This window comes from Plasmodium vinckei, assembly GCF_900681995.1.
Source record: "Plasmodium vinckei vinckei genome assembly, chromosome: PVVCY_07".
NCBI classification, from domain to species: Eukaryota; Apicomplexa; class Aconoidasida; order Haemosporida; family Plasmodiidae; genus Plasmodium; species Plasmodium vinckei.
In genome coordinates this window covers 621,196-644,675 of record NC_051299.1, presented here as the reverse complement: position 1 = coordinate 644,675, position 23,480 = coordinate 621,196, and the positions used below count along the sequence as shown (strand labels likewise).

The following is a 23,480-nucleotide window of genomic DNA, read 5'->3' as shown; positions in this document are numbered from 1 at the left end:
TATAAATAATTTGATTGCTATATTTTTTTTCCACCACATTTTTTACATTTTCACTTTCCAATTTTAATAACTTTCATGAAAATCAAACTCCATAACTTCTCTTTATAATAAACAAAATTATTTAATTCAAATTTTTTAAAACAATCAAGTTGTAAAGCTAAATAAATATAAAAGGGAAACATCCCTACAAAGTCAACTTAAAGCAACATTAAAAAAATTATGAAAAAAATATAATAATAAAAACGTAGCAAAATAAATAGTCAAATCCAAATTAGTCAAATAGGTATATGCATAAAATAACAAAAAATCAAATTGAAAAAAAAAAAAAACTAAAAAAACGAGGAAAGTTACTCCCCTCATTGCTTAATGTTTAAGTTGTGAGTAAACGATATATGAGTAATATTTTGTACACTGGCTTTTTTATCCCGTTTTCTCTTTGTTTTACTGGTGGTTCGTTTTTTATTACTCTTATTTTTCTTGTCAACCTTTCCAGGCTTACTACTGTCTTTATGTTTAGCATTAGGGGCATCAAATTTGGTTTGGCTAGATTGTGTATGAATAGAATTAGATGCTAAATCTGGATTTTGATAAGATTCATGCATTTGTGAAAATGTATTTTCTCTCTCTTTTAAACTCATAATTTTTTTCATTAAACTTTTGTGTATTTCAGGCTGGTTAGCTATTTGTGTTGTATTTTTCGAAAATATATTCATCGAAAAAATGTTAGAATAATTAAATAAAAATCCATTTTTAAAATATGTATTACTATCTTCAATGTCTTGATTATATTTATCTTTATCTGATACGATAAAAAGAGAATTATTTTCTAAATTTACCAACTCATTAATATTTTTTTTATTTATAGAATAACTATCTTGATCTATTTGTGTATTATTTTTATTACCCAGTTGGTTTTCACATTTATATTTTAATGTAACTACTAAACTGTATAAATTTTGTAAAGGCGATAATTGTAAATTATTTTTTAAAAAGTTTTCAACCACCGTTAAAAAGTTTAATGTTGTATAAGACGAGTGTTCTGATATATTTATATTTTTAAGTAAATAAAAAAATATACTAATATAATTGTAAAAATATATTTTCTTTATTTTTTTTAATATATGTTTAAAATTCTTTTTTTGTTTATTTTGAATGTTTATAGCTGATATATTCATTAAAAAATTCTTCGTTAAAAATAACTTTAATAAATAATTTACATTTATATATATCTTTGTCTTCCTTATATTAATATTATGTACATACAATAAAAAGAAATCCTTTTCTTTCTTTTGTTTACCTATAACTAAATCATTTGTATAAGAATAGTTTTCCATCTTTTCCACTTGTTTCAACTTTTCAAATTTCTTTTTTTCAACTAACTTATTTAAATAATAATAATAATACATATGCAAGTTTAGTCTTCCTTTATTTTGTAATTTACTTACCGAGTTTAAACATTTTAATTTTGTACAAAAATAATCATAACATAATGGCAATGTATTAATAAAATAATTATAATCTAATGTCAAAGCAAGACTAGCTATATCTATAGATAAATTTTTTATTTCTTTTTTTTTTTTTTCCGATTTTTTATTTTTTATATTCTCAATAAATTCTAATAAATTCTTTACTTTATAACGTTTTCCATTATTATTACTATCAATTTGGTTATTCGCATTTTTTTCCAATTTTCCATTTTTTTTATAAAAATAATATGCATTATATAATAAAGCATGTTCTCTATTTCGTGAAAAGTTATTAGAATTAAACATGTTATATTTTTCTTTTTTAATAATCCTATCTTCTTCTACATTCTCTGCACTAATAATAGGACTTTCTCCATCCTCTTCCCTTTTTATATCATTCAAAATATTTGAAAAAGAGAGTTTTCTTTCCTTTAGTTTGTATATATTCTGATCCTCAAAACTTTTACCTGCATTCATCGTATTTATATAAGAACAGGCATATAATATATTTAACGTGTTATAAATATGTTTATATTCCATACAAGTTTGTTTACATAGATCTATATTTATATCTAAAATAATTTCATTCTTATTATATTTAGTTAAAATTACATAATTATATTCAACCTTTTTTATACTTATATTATCAATAGTTATTGATATTTTTTTATAAAAATCAGACTGATTAAAACATACTGCAACAATATTACTTTTTAATAATTTAAAAATACTTTTATATATCTTATTATTACGTCTGTAGTCTCGAAACATGTAGGAATTATAATGACTATACATTTTATTTTTCATCGTGCTATACATATTATATATTTCATTATTGTCTTTTAAAACTAGTCCCTTTTCAACCATCTTACCAAGCCCCTTATTACTTCTCATACTACTTCTCCTACTACTTCGCCTACTACTTCTCCTACTACTTCTCATACTTTTTGAATCATCTGCAGTGAGCTCTTTTATTGATCCACTACTTAAGTCGTCAAACTCGTTCATATCCCGTTTATCAACTGTTTCATTTGTTTCGTCTGTATTGCTAATTCGTCCTTTGATCGATTTTCTACTTGTCTTAGAGGTAGACCGATTGTTGGGACAACCCCAGAATTGAATACATCGCTTTTTCTTATCAACAACACGATTATTAATATATTGAAATGTGTAGAAATTTAAATGTATCTTATTTATATATATCTTTTGTTGTAAATTTTCGGAATTGGTGGAAATATCTTCAAAATTAAAAAGCAAATTCATACTTTGTATAAAACATTTAACATTCAATAAATCACTACTATTCAATCCATACATATTATTTATATAAGTAATATTTGATATACTTTTAGGATATTTATCTAGCTTATTATTTTTTAAAAAATTAAAAAAATAATTTATTGATAATATTTTTTTTATAAAATACCATTCATTTATTCCATTTAATATGATATTTATTTCGTTATTATTATTTATTATTATATCACAATAAAATTTTACTAAATATAATTCAAAATAAATTATATCTTTTTTACTTTTCCTTTTCCCACTTGTTCTTAAACTTCTCTTTGTTACATTAAGTCTAGGAGAAAATGTTCTTTTCAAAAAAACAAATGAATAAAATTGAAATGTAGAAACCATACTACAAAGTAAGACTAACTTCATGACATAAAAATTTTGAAATATTGTATCATCCTTTATTATGTTCATATAATTTTTAACTCCTCTATATTCATGTAACTTATTATCTGTCTTAAATAGAAAAACTAACTTTTTACTAATTAATATAAATTTAGGGAAATAAAAATAAAAATATTTATTTTCTTTAAAATGGATATATTTCTTATTTATATAAAAAAGATAATTAGATTTATCTGGACTTACAAATATTGGAATATTTAAATTGTTGAATATATATATTTTCCCTTCTTTTATAATTTTATTATTTACAATTTCTTTATAACTTTTTAATATAAGACTTAAATTTTCTTTTTTTAATTTTGATAATGTTCCTAAGTTTAATTTTCTAAACTCATCATATCTTTTTTGATAACTTTCATATTCTTCAATCTCAAGTATGTGTTCCTCTTTTTTCTTTAAAATGTATTCTCTCCCAACTTGATGACTCTTGCTTGGTAATTCGCATGATATCGCTTTTCTATTTTTTAAAACTTCAATAGGATGTTTCTCATTTTTTAAAACATAAAAATCATCAGATATACTAGATTCACTACTAACATATTGTATTGTTATTCCATTTTGAACATAACCCATCTCATAATTAAGAAGAAGGGGTATCTTTTTTATAAATATATAATTTGTTTTTTTAATTTCTATACAACTTATATTAAAAAGCATTTCTTTTATTCCATAATGTTTCTCTTCTTTATTATTCTCTCCTTTTTTAGATGATTCAATTTCTTTATATTTATACATATAAAAATATTTATTCATATTCTTACTAATTTTGATGTACTTGCATCGTACATATTTTTTCCCAGAAAAGTTACTTGTCTCTCCGGTGTTAAAATTTGGATTTTTTTTAAGGCTGTTAATAACCATTTGAAAGCTTGCAAATTTTGTCATATTCATTCTTTCAAAGTTATTGTACCCTTTATCTTTCGCATCATTATCAATGTTTTCTCCTTTGTTATGAATTTTAAAACTTATATAATCCCATGCACTTTTATCTTTCATATTTAACTCCTTCATACTCATGCTTTTTAAAATGTTGTAATTATTTCTACTATTTTTATGTGTTTTCGTTGTTGTATCAAAAAATTGAGAGGTTGCTTTAAAATAGTTTGTTATTTTATTATCCGAGCTAGCCATTGTAGCCTCCTTTTTATTTATTTCATCATCACTAGAAAGAGTAAATTCAGATTGATCACTAAAATTTATATCGTCATTTTTTGTACTATCACAAGAGGCATAAGAATTACCATCTTTTATTTCATTATGTTTTTTTACACGATTTATATCTTTATATCCTTTTTTTAATTCTTCATTATTTTTTAATCTTAATTCTAAATTATATTTTGTTAAATTTACAATAATAATATGAGAATAAAATTGAATAAATACTATACTAAATGAATGAATAGTAACTATGTTTATATCTATTTTTATATATTCATCGTTCAGGTTAATTATTTTATTATATGATTTATTTATTTCATAAATTGAAACATCTGTATTTAAAATACGAGAACTATTATTACTTATAACAAAATTATGATTAAAACAATAATTATTAATACATTTTTTTGTATTCTCTTTTTCGTCTATTAAATTGTCTGCGTTTTGTCCATCTATACTATAATTATAAAATTTATTTTTTTTTATTTTTATTAAATTTTTGTCATCTATTATTATCTCATTATCTATTAGTGGATTCAAGACAAACATATGTTCCTTTAAAATATTAAACTTTTCTTTAAGTTTATGCTTTTCAATTTCAGATAAATCCTTCAACTCTTCAATACTACATTCTTCTTCATTATGTACTAAATGGTAGTATAATGTATTTTTTGTAAAATTGTAAATATTATATTTACTTACAAATGCAATGTTATAGCAATTTTTATACATATATATATATATAAGAAAATATAAATTTTTACATTGTATTATTTTATAACTTATTATATGGCATGGACTTTTTTTACTATCACTAGATTGGGGAGAATGCTCTTTAGAAAATGTTTCTGTCCCTTTGTCATTTTGAGCTTCCTTAAAATAATTTTCATTTTCAATTTTTATAAATTCAATCCATTTCCTATGTATACTCAAACAAAAATTTAAAATTATATTTTTTAAAAAATTAAATTCATAAACATTTATATAGCTAAAACTTTTTATACTATATGTGTTTATACTTCCTTTTTCTTTTTTCAATAAAACTTTTATATCAAGGGGACTTAAATTTATAATTCTTATACAACTTTCTATAGATATAATATGCATATTATTTTTAACAATATTCATTACACTAAATAATTTATAATAGTTATTATCTTCGTCCATTTTTGACAAATTATTTTCCACAATTTCGTCGTCTTTTTTTTCAGTTTTTGAAATAAAATTTCTATCATTTTCTTCCATTTTTTTATCATAATTTTGAATTTTTTTCTCTTTCTTTCGAAATAAATAAAAAAAAGAACAACGTATTGAATGCTCTACATCATAAATATCTTTATACACATATTTGGGAAGATTAAATATATTTTTATATTTAATTTTATTGCTTGTATATATTTTTTTATCTTCTTTTAAAGCTAGCTGAATATATTTACATTTTTTTATAAGATTAAAAGGTACACTAAATAGTGTTTCATTTTTTTTTATTAAACATGCATTTACACATTCTTCTTTAATAAATTTTAATTTCATCCAATCATTTGTTTCGATATCCATTTTTGAAATCTCTTTTTTACTTCCATCATGCTCATTCAATGTTTTTTTTTTTTCCAAAAAATTACTATATAATACATGTATAAAAAAGTAAGGATATATGTTGATACATTTTTTATTTTCTTGTACAGTCACATCAATATAAAGATAATTCTTTTCATTCAAAATTGGACGACACTTATTTTTAGTATCATCATTGGTACCCCTTTCGGTGTTGTTACGAAGACTGTCATCATTATTTTCCATAAAATTTGCATCATCTTTATCGCCTGTAATATTATTAGAATTATTTATTGATTGTATAGCCCGTTTTATGTAAATCTTTTTGCATACTCGTGTTTTGCCATCAATTATGTAGATATTTAATAGATATAAATTATTTCCTACTATTAAATTTTCTTCATTCTTATTTATATAACCAACATTATCTTCATATTCATATTTTAAATTATAAAAAGTAAAATTACGAATAATCACATATTCTCTCAAAAATATATTTCCATAAAAAATAAATTTTCTTAAATCTTTCACAATAGCTACTCTACTATTATCACGATTGTTACCCACCTGATTAAATACACCATATTCATTATAATCAAAATAATCATGTAAAAAATTATATTTAAATAAAACAAAAAAATTTATAATATTTTTATTTAAATTTATATTTATATCATCTTTAATATGCATTAAAAATTTATTCTTTTTCTTATTCAAAATATATTGGCAAGACAAATCAAATGACTCAATAAATGATGTTTTAATTGAATTTGTATAAATAAAATTAGCTAGATCATTTGCAATAACAGTTAATGTGTCTATTTTATTAAAATTTAAAAATATAAGTAAATATTTCATCTTGTTATTTATATATATATTCTCTATTTTAATTATGTTGTTAAAACTGTTTATTGAAAATAATTCATGTACATAAGATTTTGTCATAAAATATATTTTTAACATATCTACTGAAATATTTATTTTATTTTTCATTCTTTTTATTATTTGGCTAGAATTTTGTTTTTTTTCTGTATTGTTCAGGCTTTTTTCATTTGTTTTTTTTTTCTTTTTTTGGCTATTTATACATTTTTTTTTGGAAAATTTCGATGATATCATTACACCATTATAATTATATTTACACGAATATTCAACTTTACCACCTTTCAACTTTTTTTGAATGAATACTAATTCTTCTCTTAACAAATTCAAAATTAACAAATCATTATTATTAATATATATAGACATACTTCCAATAATTACATTAACATTTTTTTTGCTTATAGCTTTTTTTTTCTGTCTGTGCAGGCAATAATTCACATTTAAATTTTTTTTATCACTTGCACACAAAGCTTTATTCAATGTTTCATCAGAATTTTTTAATTTTTTTTTCATTCCTTTTTTCCTATATCTATCTTTCTTATTCCCTCCATTCAAATTATTTTCCAATTTTATAACTTCATTATTATAACTTATATGAGAACTTTCTACTATTCTTTTATTTCCTATCGTTTCTTTTTCTTCGTAATAATATGATTCTCTTTTCGAACTATCAATATGTGCTTCATTCTTCATTGGTGAATAAATATCCAAGGAGTCATCGTTTATACGTCGTTGACTAGTATCTACATAATCACGTTTTCTATTATTGTGAATTTCATAGTTACTAGCAAGATCCGTATTAACCTCCTTAGCATGTTCCTTTGGTTTGTTGTTTATATGTTTTTCCATTTTTTTACATGAGCATTTTCCCAAATTTAGATAGTAACTAATATTTTGAAAAAATAATAAAATATTCATTATATCTATTGTATTATATGTACAATATTCTCTCATAACTATAAATTTTACTTTATTCATTTTCGTAGCTATTTTCGAATTATTTTTATTTTCTATCGGACTTATTAAATCTTCATTTCTTTTCAGTCTAAATTTGTGATCTCGGGACATGTTGAAATAATATTTCGAGCTATTATTATATTCATATACAGATTTAAATAAACTTGGAATTCTTATTACATTAAATAAAAAATGTTGTTCATTAATCCATATGTACAACAAGCCACTTGTTACATTTAAAAGAGGAAAAGAAATATTTATATTTAATTTATTTACAAAAGTAATTTTATTTTTTTTACTATTATTTATTGTTTTTTTTTTTATTTTTTTTTTCTTATTTTTATTTTTTATATCTATATTTATATCTGTTTTAAGCACAAAAACGTATAAAAATGCTCTTTTCTTTTTACTTAATTCGTTCATATTCATTTCGTTTTGTTTTTTTTCCAGCTTGTTTTCTTCGTCCACTTCATTTTTATTTTTTTTCACGTCCCTTTGTTTGAGACTACTATCTAAATGGTGGTATTTTGTTGCAGCACTGTTTTGGTTTTTTCCTTTTTCTTTTTTTTTTGATTTTTCCAACTTTCTCTCAAAAATAGCACTATTACTATTAATATCAGATTTCTGAATGTTCAGAATATTATCCCCTTTATTATTTTTTCTAGCTTCATCTATAAATTCGATTTCATTTTTTGTGAGGTCATTCTCTTTAATGTTTGTGATTGAATATGTGCATGCTGATAAAAAATATATTTTAAAATTTGCAAAATAAACTTTAAAATCGAAAGAAATGTCACATTTGTTTTGTTTTACATTATAATTGTTATCGTAGTTTTGAGAATTTGTAATGGTAGATAAATATAATCTATAAATAAGAGGAAGTCTTAATGTGTCTATCATTTTATTTAATTCTATAATGGCATATAATGGACAATATATGGATATATTATTAAATGTGGATTTTGTTTCTATATGAATGAAAGTATTTTTATTTTTTAAATAATATTTTACAAAAACTATCATTTTATTTTTATTAATTTTGTTAGACTTTTCATTAGCTATATCTAATTCAGTGAAAATATTTCTTTTCTTATCCAATCTGATAATTTTATGAAGTAACAAATTTCCATTCATAAAAGATGATAATTCTGTTTTAATTATTTTATTATTTTTTAAAGTTTGATATTTTTTATTTTCTATTTTTAGTTGTTTGTCCCACCAAATAGCTAGATTTTGTATTTTGTTGTTTTTCTCATTATATTCTTTGTGTCTTTTCTTTTTCAGATTATTGATTAATTTTTTTTTTTTTAAAAATAGCGAGCTTGGATCTATCTTTTGTTTCTTTAAAAAATAGAACATACCCTTTAAATAGGTTAAATTATTTTTATTTACTAAATTATTGAAAATTTCAAAAATATAAATATTCTTATTCGAATTAAAATAAATATTATTAGTAAACAGAACTGAATCTGTTAATTTGTGTATATATTTAAAGTGGTATTGACATTCGTTTTTATTTTTTTTTTTTTTTAACTGATCAATATATAATATATTATTTATTTCTTTCAAATAAAAACCTATAAACATCTTCATATTATATTCATAAAATAAAAAAAATATATTTTTTACTTTTATTTTTAAGCTCTCTAAGCATTGTAAAAATGAAACAGACTCTGTTTTATCACCTTCTTCATAGTCTCTATAACTCTTTTCAATTTGATTAAATTTTTCTATTTCTCTATTCTTTTTCAAACACATTTCGTTTTTGTTTACTTCCCCATTATACTCCATCCACATGTTTGGAATTTTTTTCAAACCTTCAAATAAATTAACAACATTTACATATATATTAACTAAAGAAAGAATAGTTTCTTCATTTAAAAATATATAAAATGCAGATTCATTTTCTCTATTTTTATTTTCATATGATTTAAATTCGAATTTTGCATTGATTGGAAGTTTATTGCCTGTTCTTCTCATAGTTTGTAAATTATTTGATATGCTATTATTTTTTTTTATAAAATTTATATGCCATATTTTTCGTTTTACTTGTCTATTAATTTTAAAAAATAATGGTATAGAGCTATTTTTCCAACGAATATATTTTAGCTTACTATTTTTATACAATGCATATGATTTATCATTACTTTTTCTGTTTTTTATTTTATATCTTTCAAACTGATAAGAGATATCATCTCTTGGAGCATATCCATTGATTTGATTAATAAAGAGTAACAAGTTTGAATATAAAAGAATATATTTTTTTTTTAATTTTTTTATAAATATATTAACCCCATATATTTTTATATACATATTATACTTAAAATATGATATATATTTATTTAAATTTTGTATATAATCCCTTTTTAATATTAATTCTATTTTTTTTATTTTCAAACTAAATATTTCTTTTTTACTCTTTTTCCTATCACTATTTACATTAGAAGGAAAAAATGTATAACAATATTTTATCATACTTACACAGCATACAATCTTTTTAAATATACACATTTTATAAACCATTTCAATGCATGTATTGTTAGTTATGTTGTCATTACATATGTTTTTATCTATCACCATCTCATCATTTTCTACATCAGTTGATTTATTACAACTTTTAAATTGGCTTATTTGTTTATCTGTCATACCAAGCTCAATCATATATTCGTTCTGGGTTTCCAAATTGGGAATAGGGAAATATTTTGCAAAGAATGAGCTTTTAAGTGTTTTTGAAAACAATTGTAAATATATATTTAATGTTTCAATAAAATTTAAATAATTAAATAATGTTATTTTATGTAAATTTATAAATAATATCGAATTATATAAATTTAACATTTTTATATTTATATCATCTATTTTTATTAAAACTTTTTCTTTTATTTTTTCCAATTTTTCCATCCTATGTTCATATTTTGTAACTACGCAAGTCCTTTTTTCATTTTTCCCACCTAAGCCATGTATCAAACGGTTAGACATGGTAAGGGAAATTCTGTTGAAAGAAATAACAACTCTCGGCTTACATATATGAAAATAACTTTGTATATTGCTTAAATTGTTTGAAGTAAAAGAAGGTACATTATTATGCAAGAAATTTAGCGAATTATCTTTCAATTGAATGTGGGTAACTTCACTTTTTAGTTTCGTATAAAAACTATTTATTTGCAAACTCAAATGTGTGTTGTAATATTTTGATAAGTTGTCATAATTGCCATAATTGAAATCAGTTTTATTTTCATTTATTTTATTATAAAAAACGAAAAAAATATTTGTCTTTTTAATTGCAAAAAAAATATTAATTTTAAACACATTTTTTGCAATTAACAATTCATTACATATGCTTATACGTTTCAACATTTTTGTATAACTTGATTCGTCTATTATTTTAGGGGCTAAACTATTTGATGTCATTTTTTTATTATCTTTTATATGTACTTTGTCAAATACTGTTGTGTTACGATTTCTATATATATAATAAAATATATTAGCAAAAAAATCGTATATAAATATATTCAGATTAGTCAAATTAATTATCCATTTATGTCTACTTATCAATGTCTTTTCCTTATCGATATATTCTAACATGCATTTGTTTAAAACAAGCATTGATTTTTTATGTTTTTTTGAATTTTCCATTTTTATTATTTCCTTCTCAAAACTGGAGTCTTTTAAAATATATACACATAAGCCATTCATTACCAATGTTTCTAAATTGATTGGAGTAAAATAAAAATTATATAAAGTTTGAAAAGTTGAAATTTTAAATTTACTTGAAATTGAATATTTCTCTGAACTTTTATTTTTCACATAATTTTGTTTTACATTAAAAAAAAAGTTTACATTTTTTAATTCCCATTTTATGTAGAACACGTCCATTATTTTTGTTGGCACATGTTTGTTAGCATTTGCACTGGTCAGACTGGCTAGGCTGGATAAACCTTCGATAGTGTTTGCTCTTGTGTTATTAAAAAAGGATATCATGTTTGTATTTTTCTTTTTTATCCGTTTTAAATTTATAGTTTTGTCTAACCCAATTTTGTTACTTCCTCTTTTTTCTAGTTCATCCAAATTGTTATTAAAAAAATAATAAATATATATATGTTGAAGAGAAAGAAATATATTTACATTTTTCACTAAGTTAAGAACCGATGTTATACTAAAAGATGAACTAATATCATATTTCTCATCTTCTTTATTATTTTCTTCGAAATCAATTATATCAAAAAATGTGTCTATACAACTAAACAGAATATTTAATTCGTTAGAGAGAGTTACAAAAGTATCATTCCCATTAAGTTCATTACTAAATTTTACATCTTTTTTATGAATAATATTTGACAATTTATTATTTGATGTGCTATAACTAGTATATATTTGTTCTTTATTTTTTTTTCTTCTCTCTTCACAGTCATAAAATATATCAATAGTATTTTCTTCATTATCGGAAATGCAAAAAATGTCTTTAACAATTTGAAGTACATTCTTGTTAAGTTCTATGACTAGAGATAATATCTCTACCTTCATTTTGTTTTTCAATTTATTATGGATTGTAAAAAATAAATTAAATGGATAAAAAAGAACATGTGTAATCTTTTTATCACATTGTATATATGAATATATATTTGTTACTTTACAAAATGATATTTTTTTTTTTTTGAAAAAATTTAAACCCGAATTATGGCGTTTATAAGGAACAGATTTACTATACCCATTATATAATCCAAAATTATCCATACAAAAAAAAAGACTACCCATGTTTTTATTTTTTAACTCGATCCCGATAAAGTTCAGTCTAACATTCAGGCATGTGTCACTGCGTCGGTGCGTCAGTCTGTATCTTTTCTTAATTTTGTCAAACTTATCAATCTTCTTAGATTTACTAACCTTATTAGATTTTGTCGCATGGCCATTGGCTACCTCACCCCTTGAATTGTCAGGCGGACTAACGATGTAGTAGAAGATGAAAAAAAACTTGTCTGGGATATTATTTATTAACGAGTATATATTATTCAAATCTTTTATTTTAAGGTACACATTTTCAATATAAACATATATATTATTTATGTAACAATTATTTATTCCCTTTTCCTTTTTATATATACGAAAATAAAAAGAGTATTTTTTATTTTGTTCTAAATATGTTTTATCGTGTACATCTCTTCGATTATTGTCACCCCATACTAAGTTATGACAAGCATTTTCATTTTTATTTTTTTTACAATCTCGATTTGGAATTACATTTATATATCTATTTAGTTTACTTTCTAAATTGCAATCCTCTAATAAATCTTTCTCACAATTTGAATTATATTGAATGCGTTTAATGTTCATATTTCTTTTACTCATATAAATATATTCTTCCTTTGTTTTATTTATAGTTAGTGATAACTTAGAATATGTTTCTTCAAAGGTAAATGATTCAATAAAAAAAATAAAATCTTTTAAAATGTACGAACTAGACACTATTGGGTTTGTGTTAGTTTCCCATGTGTGTCTATTTTTTTTTTTTTTTTTCCATCCCTTCTTCAAAAAAAATAATAAAAAATTAATATCCTTTAAAATTATTTGTATATTATTATTATAGTTGTAACATAAAACTATTTTAAACATATCTATATTTACATTAAATTCTATGCTTGATGTTGTTTTCGAAAGGTAACCATGTTTAGCTAGTCTGTTATTTTTTTTTTCCCCTTCATTCCTTGGATAATTATTATTGCTAATTAAATAAACATATTTATAGATAAGCAAAAATAAATCATAAAACTTATCGTACATAAAATTTATTTTAAAAGAAGATACGACCAAATCAATTGTAAAATTCTCATCATTTTTAACATTCTTTGAAACGATACAAGTAAAATTTGTATCATCAACTAAACAATTTCTTTTATGCATAAAATTTATATTATAATTATAAAAAAATATAAATTTATTTTTATCTAAATCAATATCTGTATCACTAATTAAATGACCTCTTAAATCGTAATAGATTGTAAAACTTGTAAGTGAAAATTTTAAATATTCTTCATTATCATTAATTTGTATTTTATTTAAATTATTTATTTTTCCATAATTATAATAACCATTTAAATTTTTATTGAATCTTTCATTTATTGGTTCTTTTATTTTATTTTTTTTATTTTTTATATAATTATAATTATCTATACTTAAATTTTGTAGATGTATAGATAAAAATATATTCTTTTCACACCTACCAATTTTATCTTCAAATATTATATTCATATTTTTTATATTTATTGATAATAAATTTTCTAAAATCACTTTTAAAAATAATTTTTTAAATATATTTCCATATGATATACTATTCACTAATAAAATTGTTAAATAGTACATGCACCTTGCTACTTCAACAATCGCATCCTTTAAAAAGTTGAGGCACACAACTGCGAAGAACATCAGCATCCCGACCCAGTCCTCTTCACCAAGTTGGTCTGGAGTTTTTCCGGGAGGCTCTTCAGTACATTTTTCACTAGCTTGTTCACTAGCTTGTTCACTATCTTGTTCACTATCTTGCTTATCATGCTGCTCGCTAGCTTCGACAACTTCGCTAGCTTCGACAACTTCTTCACCTACACCCTCGCTGATCTCTTTATTGACAACGTTAAGGAGTATGTAAACATTTTCGATGCTTAGCAAAAGACCATCATAAAAATATGCATCGTTATTTCCATCCCAATCTATTTCTATTTTATCGCAATAAAATAAATTAAATTGTAATTCTTTTTTTTTATCACTTAATGAATGTAAATAAGTTAAATAGTCAGTAAATTTATTTGTTCCATTTAATTTTAAGTCTACATTATTTTTAATGTAATCGCTGAATATGCTTATGCAAAACTTGTTTAGCTCTAACTCTTCAATGATAATATGTTTAAAACTTTCGAAAATTATATTTTGAATCCCTTTCACATATTTATTCTTGGTATAATTTATGGCTACCTGTTTGAAAACGTCCATTATTACGTTTGCCATTTCGGATAAACACTATTTGTTTATTTCAAAGTGGTCAGCATATTATTTATAAGTAAGAAGTAAATAAAAGCATAAGCAAACCAAAGCATAAACAAGCAAAAGAATAAACAAATAGGTGCTATGTATTGACTGATATTATGGCTGCTCGTAATTGTATTCACATTTTACTTCACATACTTTACACTACCACATGCCCAATATCTACACTTTACTCATCATCAAGAAGTATGTACATGCAAACTGATGTAATGCTTCTTATTAATTATTGACTTGTTTTATGGAATTTCTTTGCAACCTTTGAACTGATTGCTTCCTGTTTTTTTTACTTGGCCTGGTCAGTCTATTTTCCAATGGTATATCATTTATTTTTATTTTTAATCATGTGTAAGTAGTTGATGTCTTATCATTTTATTTTTTTTTTAAATGTCTATGGATTGAATTATACAACTTTGTATACACAAAATTAAGTAGAAAAATAGTTGTACATATATAAATAAAATCAAACAAAATAGTGATAATACTTCACTATGTAACTATTAATTTTATTTTTTAAATAAACGTATTTATGTTACTACACGAAATACATAAACAAATAAATCAACGAGAATAACATAAAAGAACAAAGAACAACAAAACAAAACGTTATTACTCTTTTTAATTGTTATATATTTTTTTTTTTTCCATATATATTATGCATCACACAAAATCAACTTGAAAAAATTGTATATATAAATATGCATAACAAATATGTAGTATAATAATTTTGTTTAATTATTTTTATTACATATGATAAAATTATGTAAAAATATATAATATTATATTGTCCTGTTTTTAAATTTTATTATAATTGTATATCATGTATAATGTACGAAAAAAAAAATATGTTTATCAATTTATTCTATATTAATTTGAATATGTTGTTATAAATTTAAAACAAAATAAATTTACAAATTTGAAATGTTTTACCTTTGTGCCACTATCGATAAATTATTATTTACATTCAATAACGTTATATTGTAGTATGTAATAATTGTACATTGCGGGATTCCAAAAGCAATTCAAATTTGTATACCCATTTTGTTGATGCAATATTATGCATATAATTTTATTTAAATTAATTCACAACAAACATATAAAAACATAAATATTTTGACAAGTATTTTGACAATTATTTTTATTTCCACACCCTTGTATTATTCCCTGTTTATCGTTTTGATTTTCTATTTATCCAGCTAATTAGTTATATATTATAATTAATTTTTTTTTTTTTTTAATCATTTTGTAGAAATGGTTTGATGGATGTTTTTATACTTCACTATTTCATTATTTTTTATTTTTTGTTTTTTTTTTTACAATTAAAAATGTTATACTTATTTTATCTTATTTGCTTGTATTAGTAATATCATAACAATTTGAAAAGAGAACAGATGATTTTTTTTTTTTTTTTTTAAACTGATATAGAGTATATCTTATATTGAGATATGCAACATTTATTCGTATTTCTAAAATATATCAGCATATTTACTCTCCTTAAGATACAAAACATCATTTGTTCTGTGCCACTATCCATATTCGTAAGCTATAATCCAATCTTGCAAGGGGTACAAAGTTGCAAAGTATAAAAATTTGCAAGAGATAACAAGTTGAGGATGACAAATTAAAACACGTTTACCATAGTGGACGAATAAAATGAGCAAAACTTTTTTTTCTATACTCAAAAATGTGTATATATAGCATAAAGAGGAAAGAACGTAAAACGCCATAATCATCACAACGTCCCAACCAAAGCAAAGAAAGTGAAATGTCGATAGGATATAAACACATTTTATAAAAAAATATGTATATTTATTTTGCTAGATATAACTAAAGTTTTTAATTTGTATAGATAATAAACATTTTTTTTACAATGTGTTATTGGATTATCGATTTTCGATACAAATAATTTTACTTTTTTTTAAATTGCAAAAGGTGTTGAAAAAATAAAGTAGCAAAAAAAAAAACGAGCGGAAATGGCATGGGGATTAATAAACCTCCAGAAAAATTCGCTCGCAAAGATTTGCGATGCTCAAATCAAAAAATGTTACTTTTCTTATTACCATGTACAACCTTCAAGAAAATATGTAAAAGGGAAATTTAAAAATATATCTATTCCAAAATCGTTAGAAGTTAGACAATATGTGGGCCACAAAAATTATAAAACTTGTAGCATTATCAATGGATATGCAACCAATTTCGATAAAATAAAAATCATATATTATGTACCAAGTTGGAACTACAAACAATTTTCAACAAGTTCTAACCCTGACAATAATGGAGTAGGTAGTAGTAATAATAATGAGCCAACTTCGAATACGTCTCAAAGTGAAGATGGCCAAAATGAGATTATAAATTTAATTAAAAAAAACAAAACAAAACAATCTATAAATAAAAAAGAAAGTAAAATTGTTAAATATTGTAATAAAGGAGCAAATGTATTTAAAATTACATTCGGATTTATAAAAAAAACTGGATCTATAATTAAAATTATTATTTTTCAACCATCCATTATAAAAATGCATTATGACAATTTACGAAAAAATATAAAACACACAGTTGATTGGATTAAAACTGGAATACTATTATTTTTAACTAATATGAAAATTTCAAAAAATTTAATAATAAAAAGATTAAAAGGACATAGACTTTCATATTCAGAATATAAATTATTAATACGAACTATAAATGATATGTTTAAATTAATTCCTTTTTCTTTTTTTATAATTGTCCCTTTTGCTGAGTTTTTATTACCTGTCGTATTAAAAATATATCCAAACTTATTACCTTCAACTTTTAAGAACAATGATGATAATTTTAATAATATTAAAAAAAATTTATATGCTAAACAACAATTATCTAAATTTTTACAACAACTTATTGAAGAGAAAGAAAAACAGCTAAATGAAAATATAGGAATCGACTCAGATAAAAAAAAAAAAATTTTAAATAAATTTCATCAACAATTAATAAATAAAGATGAAGAAGATGTTAATCCATTTTTAAATGTTAATGATACATTAAAAATTGCAAAAATATTTAAAGATGAATTTGTGCTTGATCAAATGAATTTAAAAACATTACAAACTATATGCCATTTACTAGGTTTAAAACCATATAGTATTCATTATCATGTTGTTTTGCAATTAAGACATCATTTTTTACGATTACAAAGGGAAGATCGTGAATTAATTTATGAAGGAGTAGATAATTTAAAAAAAAATACACTTGTTGAAATATGTAAAGATAGAGGAATGAATTTTAATACTACAGAAAATGAAATGAAGTTACAAGTTAAAAAATGGCTTGAATTAGCTAGTATAAAAGAAATTCCATACATCTTATTGTTATATATTAGATGTGTTGTTGTTACTCATGCCATTATGGATATACAAAATGAAACGGATAAAACAGATCCTTCAAAATCGACCAATGAAAATAACAATCTAAAAGATAAAGATCCAAAACAAACCATTGATAATAAACAAAAATTAATTCAAGAAGCAAAAGAAAAATTAGATGATCTTAAAATGAAAGAACAAGAAATTAAAAAAAATATAAATAAAGAAACTAATGAAGATATTGTACAACATAAGGAAATAAAAACAAATATTAATTTTATTAAAAAAAAAAACAAATACATGCAAAACGAGCTCAGCCTTCTCAAGCAAATCTGCGACCTTCAGCATAGGTACGACCACCATTACGTTTGTTTGCTTCATCACGTGCTTACTTCTTACCATTTTTACATATCACTTATTCACATTTTTCCACTTCCACCCTTAGAGAGCTCCAAATTGCCTTCACTGCCTTGACAGACCTCGCTGAAAAAAAAGGCTCATGTAAGACAACATGAAAAATATAAACACTTTTACTATTCTATATTTATGAAGCATATTAAAATGATTGTATATTTTCCATTCTTAGGCGACATTAATGAAATAATAAAAACAATGTCACAAAGATTGCTAGATATTGAAAAACACATAAGTGAATTAAATGCCCATAAGCAAATCGAAATGGTAATAACTTCATTTCATTTCAATATAAAAATTAAGAAAATAAAATAAACTATATATTCCTCACAAATTCGATATCAATATATCTCTCGTATTTATAAGTTATTATTATAACCATGCATGATAAATTTACAAAAAATTTTTTTTTTTGTAGGATGAATATTTCTACCCTGAAGAAGAAAACCCAGATGACACTGTGGACATAAAGAATTAAAACAATCTCAAAAATGAGCAAAGCAAAATAGTAAATACCATTATTCGCATTTCCCTTAATATCAATTTTTCTTTATGCCTGTTTTGTTTCGGCACAATTTGAGCAACAGGCTTCCCCTTACTATCTGCCATTGCTACACTGCTATTTTATTCACCTATTTACAATTTTATTAAAATTTTTTTGTATGCATATAAACTATACATTGTAAAACCAAAGCGTAGATAAAGAATAGCTTCTTTATTTTGCCAAAATTAAAAAATTTCTATCATTTTCTATCATTTTTTTACAATTTTTTTTGCAATTTTTTTTATTACTTCTTATTGCTTAACCTCATTCACCTGTTAATATTACTGGTATATGATACAGAAATTGAAGAAAAAAACATCATTTGTGTTTATATGTTTTTTTTTTATTTTTTAACTTTTTTTATTTAACTATGCTAACCATATTATAAGCATTTTAAAAATCAAGTCTAACTATTTATCAACCATTGAAGAGGCAAAGAAATTACAATAGTAAAGACGGTAATAATAATACTACTACTATTGCCTTACCTTTTCAAACATATTAAACTTCGCAATAATCTAAATTTTTTATTTTTTAATAAATTTTAGGGTTTAGCTTGTTAATAAATATGGCTATTTGTGCTAGCCATTTTATGTGTGTAAAGTTTTTTTTTCTGAACAAAAAATAAAATATGTTCACAATTTTAGCTATTTACATGCATGTACATGTACAAAAAAAAATATACACGCAACATAGCCAATTTTACGCTTATAAAGACGATAAATTGGTATAAGTATATAAATAAGAAAAAGGAATATTAAGCTGCCATATCCATACTGATTTTATCGTGATGAACATAATTTTGGACAGTAAAATCAGAAATTGTAAAATCCTCGATATTTTTAATTTCTGGATTTAATTTAAGAGAAGGGAAAGGATAGGGTGTTCTATTTAACTGAATTTTTAAACTTTCAACATGATTATTATAAACATGAGCATTTCCTAATACATGTATAAATTCAGCTGGTTGTAAATTACATACTTGTGCTATCATATATGTAAATATAGAATAGGAAGCAATATTAAATGGAACACCAAGACCTAAATCACAAGATCGTTGATACATAATACATGATAATTTTCCATCAAAAACATAAAATTGACATAAAATATGACAAGGAGGTAATGCCATTTGATCTAAATCTTTTACATTCCATGCACACAAAATAATTCGTCTACATGTCGGATCATTTTTAATTAAATTGATAATATTTTTTAACTGATCAACACCTTTATCTTTATAATCAGCATACATATCTGTGTATTCAGCACCAAAGTGTCTCCATTGAAATCCATAGATCGGCCCTAAGTCATTAACTTCTCTATGAAATAATTTCCTATTATCTAAAAACTCTCTTGTCCCATTAGCTTCCCATATTCTTACATTTTTTTCTAATAATGTATTTCCATTTGTTTCTCCCCTTATAAACCATAATAACTCTTCAATGATACCTCTTACAAATAATTTTTTTGTTGTTAATAATGGGAAATATTCACTTAAATTAAATTTCATCATATATCCAAATTTACTTAATACACCAACACCTGTTCTATCATCTTGTTTATTTCCATGCATTATTATATCATATATAATATTTAAATATTGATATTCAGGATGATTTTTATATTTTATACTATTATATATTTTAAAATTATGAACATGTTCAGAATTTATTTTAATATTTTCTTTATGTTTATTAAAACTGAAATATGTATAATCATCTTCATCATCAACAGATTTATTTTTTTCATCACACACACCTAAACATATATTATTATATATTTCATTAGTGGAATTAATTTCTTCGTTTATTTCTTTTGTCTTACTATAAATTACAAAATCTAAAGTTGTGTTATTACTACTATATACATCACTAATTGACGTTATTTTAAATACGTCCTCATTAATATCTGGGAATAAAAGATCACAAGTATAAGCATTATTTATTCTTGTAAAATATATTTTTTTTATTAAATTTCGATCTAAAAATTCTTTATAAACAGATGCCCCCCCAATAATAAAACATTTATAATATTTTATACATTTTAAGATAGGAAATAACTCATCTACACTTTTAATTATAATAACATTACTATATTCTTTTGCAAGATTTTCTTTTTTCAAAGTTCTAGATAAAATAATATTTATTCTATTTTCTAATGGTTTAAATTTTGATGGGATACTTTCCCAGCTTGTTTTTCCCATCACTACAATATTTTGTAACTTATCAATGGAGGGTATTCCATCAGTATTTACTTTTACATTATTTTCTTTTATATATTTATCTCTTTTCCATTTTAATCTTATATAGTTATTCTCATTAACATATGATGTAACAGAAACAAAATGTTTCATATCTACTGAATTACATTTCCAAGGTAATCCCCCTGCATTCCCAAGTCCCTTAAAAGTTTTATTACTAAAGCAGCTAGCCTTTTCATTACTGTTCAGAACTTTACAACATGCGCAAATTGCATATATATCGAATACTTCAGATAAATCTTCCATCTTTGTAAGTTTTTAGGTGTGTGCATATATATTAACACTACACAATGGTTACCAGAAAATGTAGAAAGAAATTGTCAGTACTTAAACGAGGTATGTGAATGTTAAAAAATAACGTCAAAAAATAATGTCAAAAATAAAATGAAAATTGAAAGCGATTTATATTGTAATATAAAAAATTGTAGTGAAAATGTATATATTTAATATTATTAACCTTTTTTAAAAAAATATTTATTACAAAATTTTTTTTAATTTATGCACTTTTTTATTGTACTTTATATATTCCATTATTTTACTTACACCTAAAATTAGTAGAAAAATTAATTCAAGCTAAATAAAAATTATAGCGCTATATAGGATGAGACCATATTTATTTTTCTCTTTTTCGAATCTTTTATATGTTAGCATATAAACCGTTTTAAACACGAGAAAAAGGGGATGCCCTGCACGGGTTCGTACACATGCAATAAATATATATAGTATATATATTACATATATATATTTATGTGTGCTTGGTCAAATGCTATATCAAACAGTTTTTCATGACGAGAATACCTTTTACAAGCAAATTAACTAACCTAGTGTTTATATTAATATATAAAATATAATTTCCTTTAAATTTTTATTTATGAACATTTTTTATTCCCTACACAAGGTAATATAACATGCAAATCACAATCAACCATATATGAAATGCCCCTACATTTTTCCTACATACCCATTTTCATTCCCCGTAATATTTCACAAATGCTATCATGCGTTCGTTCGTAAAAAATGAGGGAAAAAAATGAGAAAATGCGAACAATGAGTGTGCTGTGTGAATATGGCCATTTTCGTACACTATATAATTTTTTTTTTATTTTGTAAAAAAAAATATTTGTACATGTATACATCAATACTGTATTATGGAATAATAAAAAAGGGTTATTTATTCGTTTTTAAATTTGTAGAATTTCGCTAAATTACTAACAATTTCATATTATGCTATATGCATTATACATTTTTAGTGTGCAATTCGAAATAGCGAAAAAGAGACAAGCCATATATTATGAACAACCCTTTGATTATTTGCCATAAATTATACTACTAAGGTCAAATTAAATAAAAAAAAAATATTATAAAATTGGCTTTAATAATTTATAGGCACTTGTTTTGTTTTACTCAAATGGTATAATTATAAAAAGTAAAAATTATATATGTTCATACAACTTATATATAAAGACCTTTCAAAGCACACATCCAATTTTCCCTTTGTCACATGCAAATAAAAATATATTAAAAAAAAAAATTATTTACACCTGCATGATCACTTAAATAATATTTAAAAAGAGGCCATATATAAAATGTATATTTAAAATATAGCTAACTTATTAAAAAAATATGAATATTGAACATATATACATAATTTAGAACACTTCTCTTTTATATTATATACTATATAAGTTGCCAAATTAATGCATGTATAAACATAGACAGATTAATATATATAAAAATAATACCTATTATATATAGTTCATATATTATTTTAAATAATAAATTGGCTTTTCTCTTAATTCATTTGATATATACCAATAAATAAAGGTCTACAACAAGAAAAAAAATATGTATTGACTTTTTTTTTATATAATTTTCTCTACTTTTTAAATATGTTAAAATTATTTCCCATTTTATAAACAAAAATAAAATCATAAAAACAAAAAAATGCTTAAAATAGTTATGACACACTTTTATCTATAAAAATGTATATATTTCTTTGTGTGTATGTTACCAACACAATTTAACAGAAATGTTCTGTAATTAATTCATACACAAACATACAAAAATAACACACCATTTTTGAAAAGATTAATTTGAAATTGTATACGTTATTATTATTATATATTTTATATCAATGAAATTTTAAACAATAAAAAAAACAACGGGAAAATCAA

General features: G+C 22.6%; 3 protein-coding genes across 3 annotated transcripts; 1 reads left to right on the top strand and 2 right to left on the bottom strand.

The window, feature by feature from the left end:
• Nucleotides 1-356: 356 nt before the first annotated feature.
• PVVCY_0701920 (conserved Plasmodium protein, unknown function) lies at nt 357-14,711 on the bottom strand (the record flags this gene model as incomplete). The annotated part of the gene is made up of 1 exon (XM_037634190.1): nt 357-14,711. One exon carries the CDS (start codon nt 14,709-14,711, stop codon nt 357-359), a length of 14,355 nt encoding a protein of 4,784 aa, XP_037490331.1.
• Nucleotides 14,712-16,720: 2,009 nt separating this feature from the next.
• Nucleotides 16,721-18,977, top strand: PVVCY_0701910 (LETM1-like protein, putative; the record flags this gene model as incomplete). Its single annotated transcript, XM_008627859.1, has 4 exons — nt 16,721-18,435; nt 18,531-18,586; nt 18,672-18,766; nt 18,918-18,977. The coding sequence occupies 4 exons, from the start codon at nt 16,721-16,723 to the stop codon at nt 18,975-18,977; spliced, it is 1,926 nt and encodes a 641-aa protein (XP_008626081.1).
• Nucleotides 18,978-19,800: 823 nt separating this feature from the next.
• PVVCY_0701900 (bifunctional dihydrofolate reductase-thymidylate synthase, putative) lies at nt 19,801-21,552 on the bottom strand (the record flags this gene model as incomplete). The annotated part of the gene is made up of 1 exon (XM_008627860.1): nt 19,801-21,552. One exon carries the CDS (start codon nt 21,550-21,552, stop codon nt 19,801-19,803), a length of 1,752 nt encoding a protein of 583 aa, XP_008626082.1.
• Between the last annotated feature and the right edge of the window lie 1,928 nt (nt 21,553-23,480).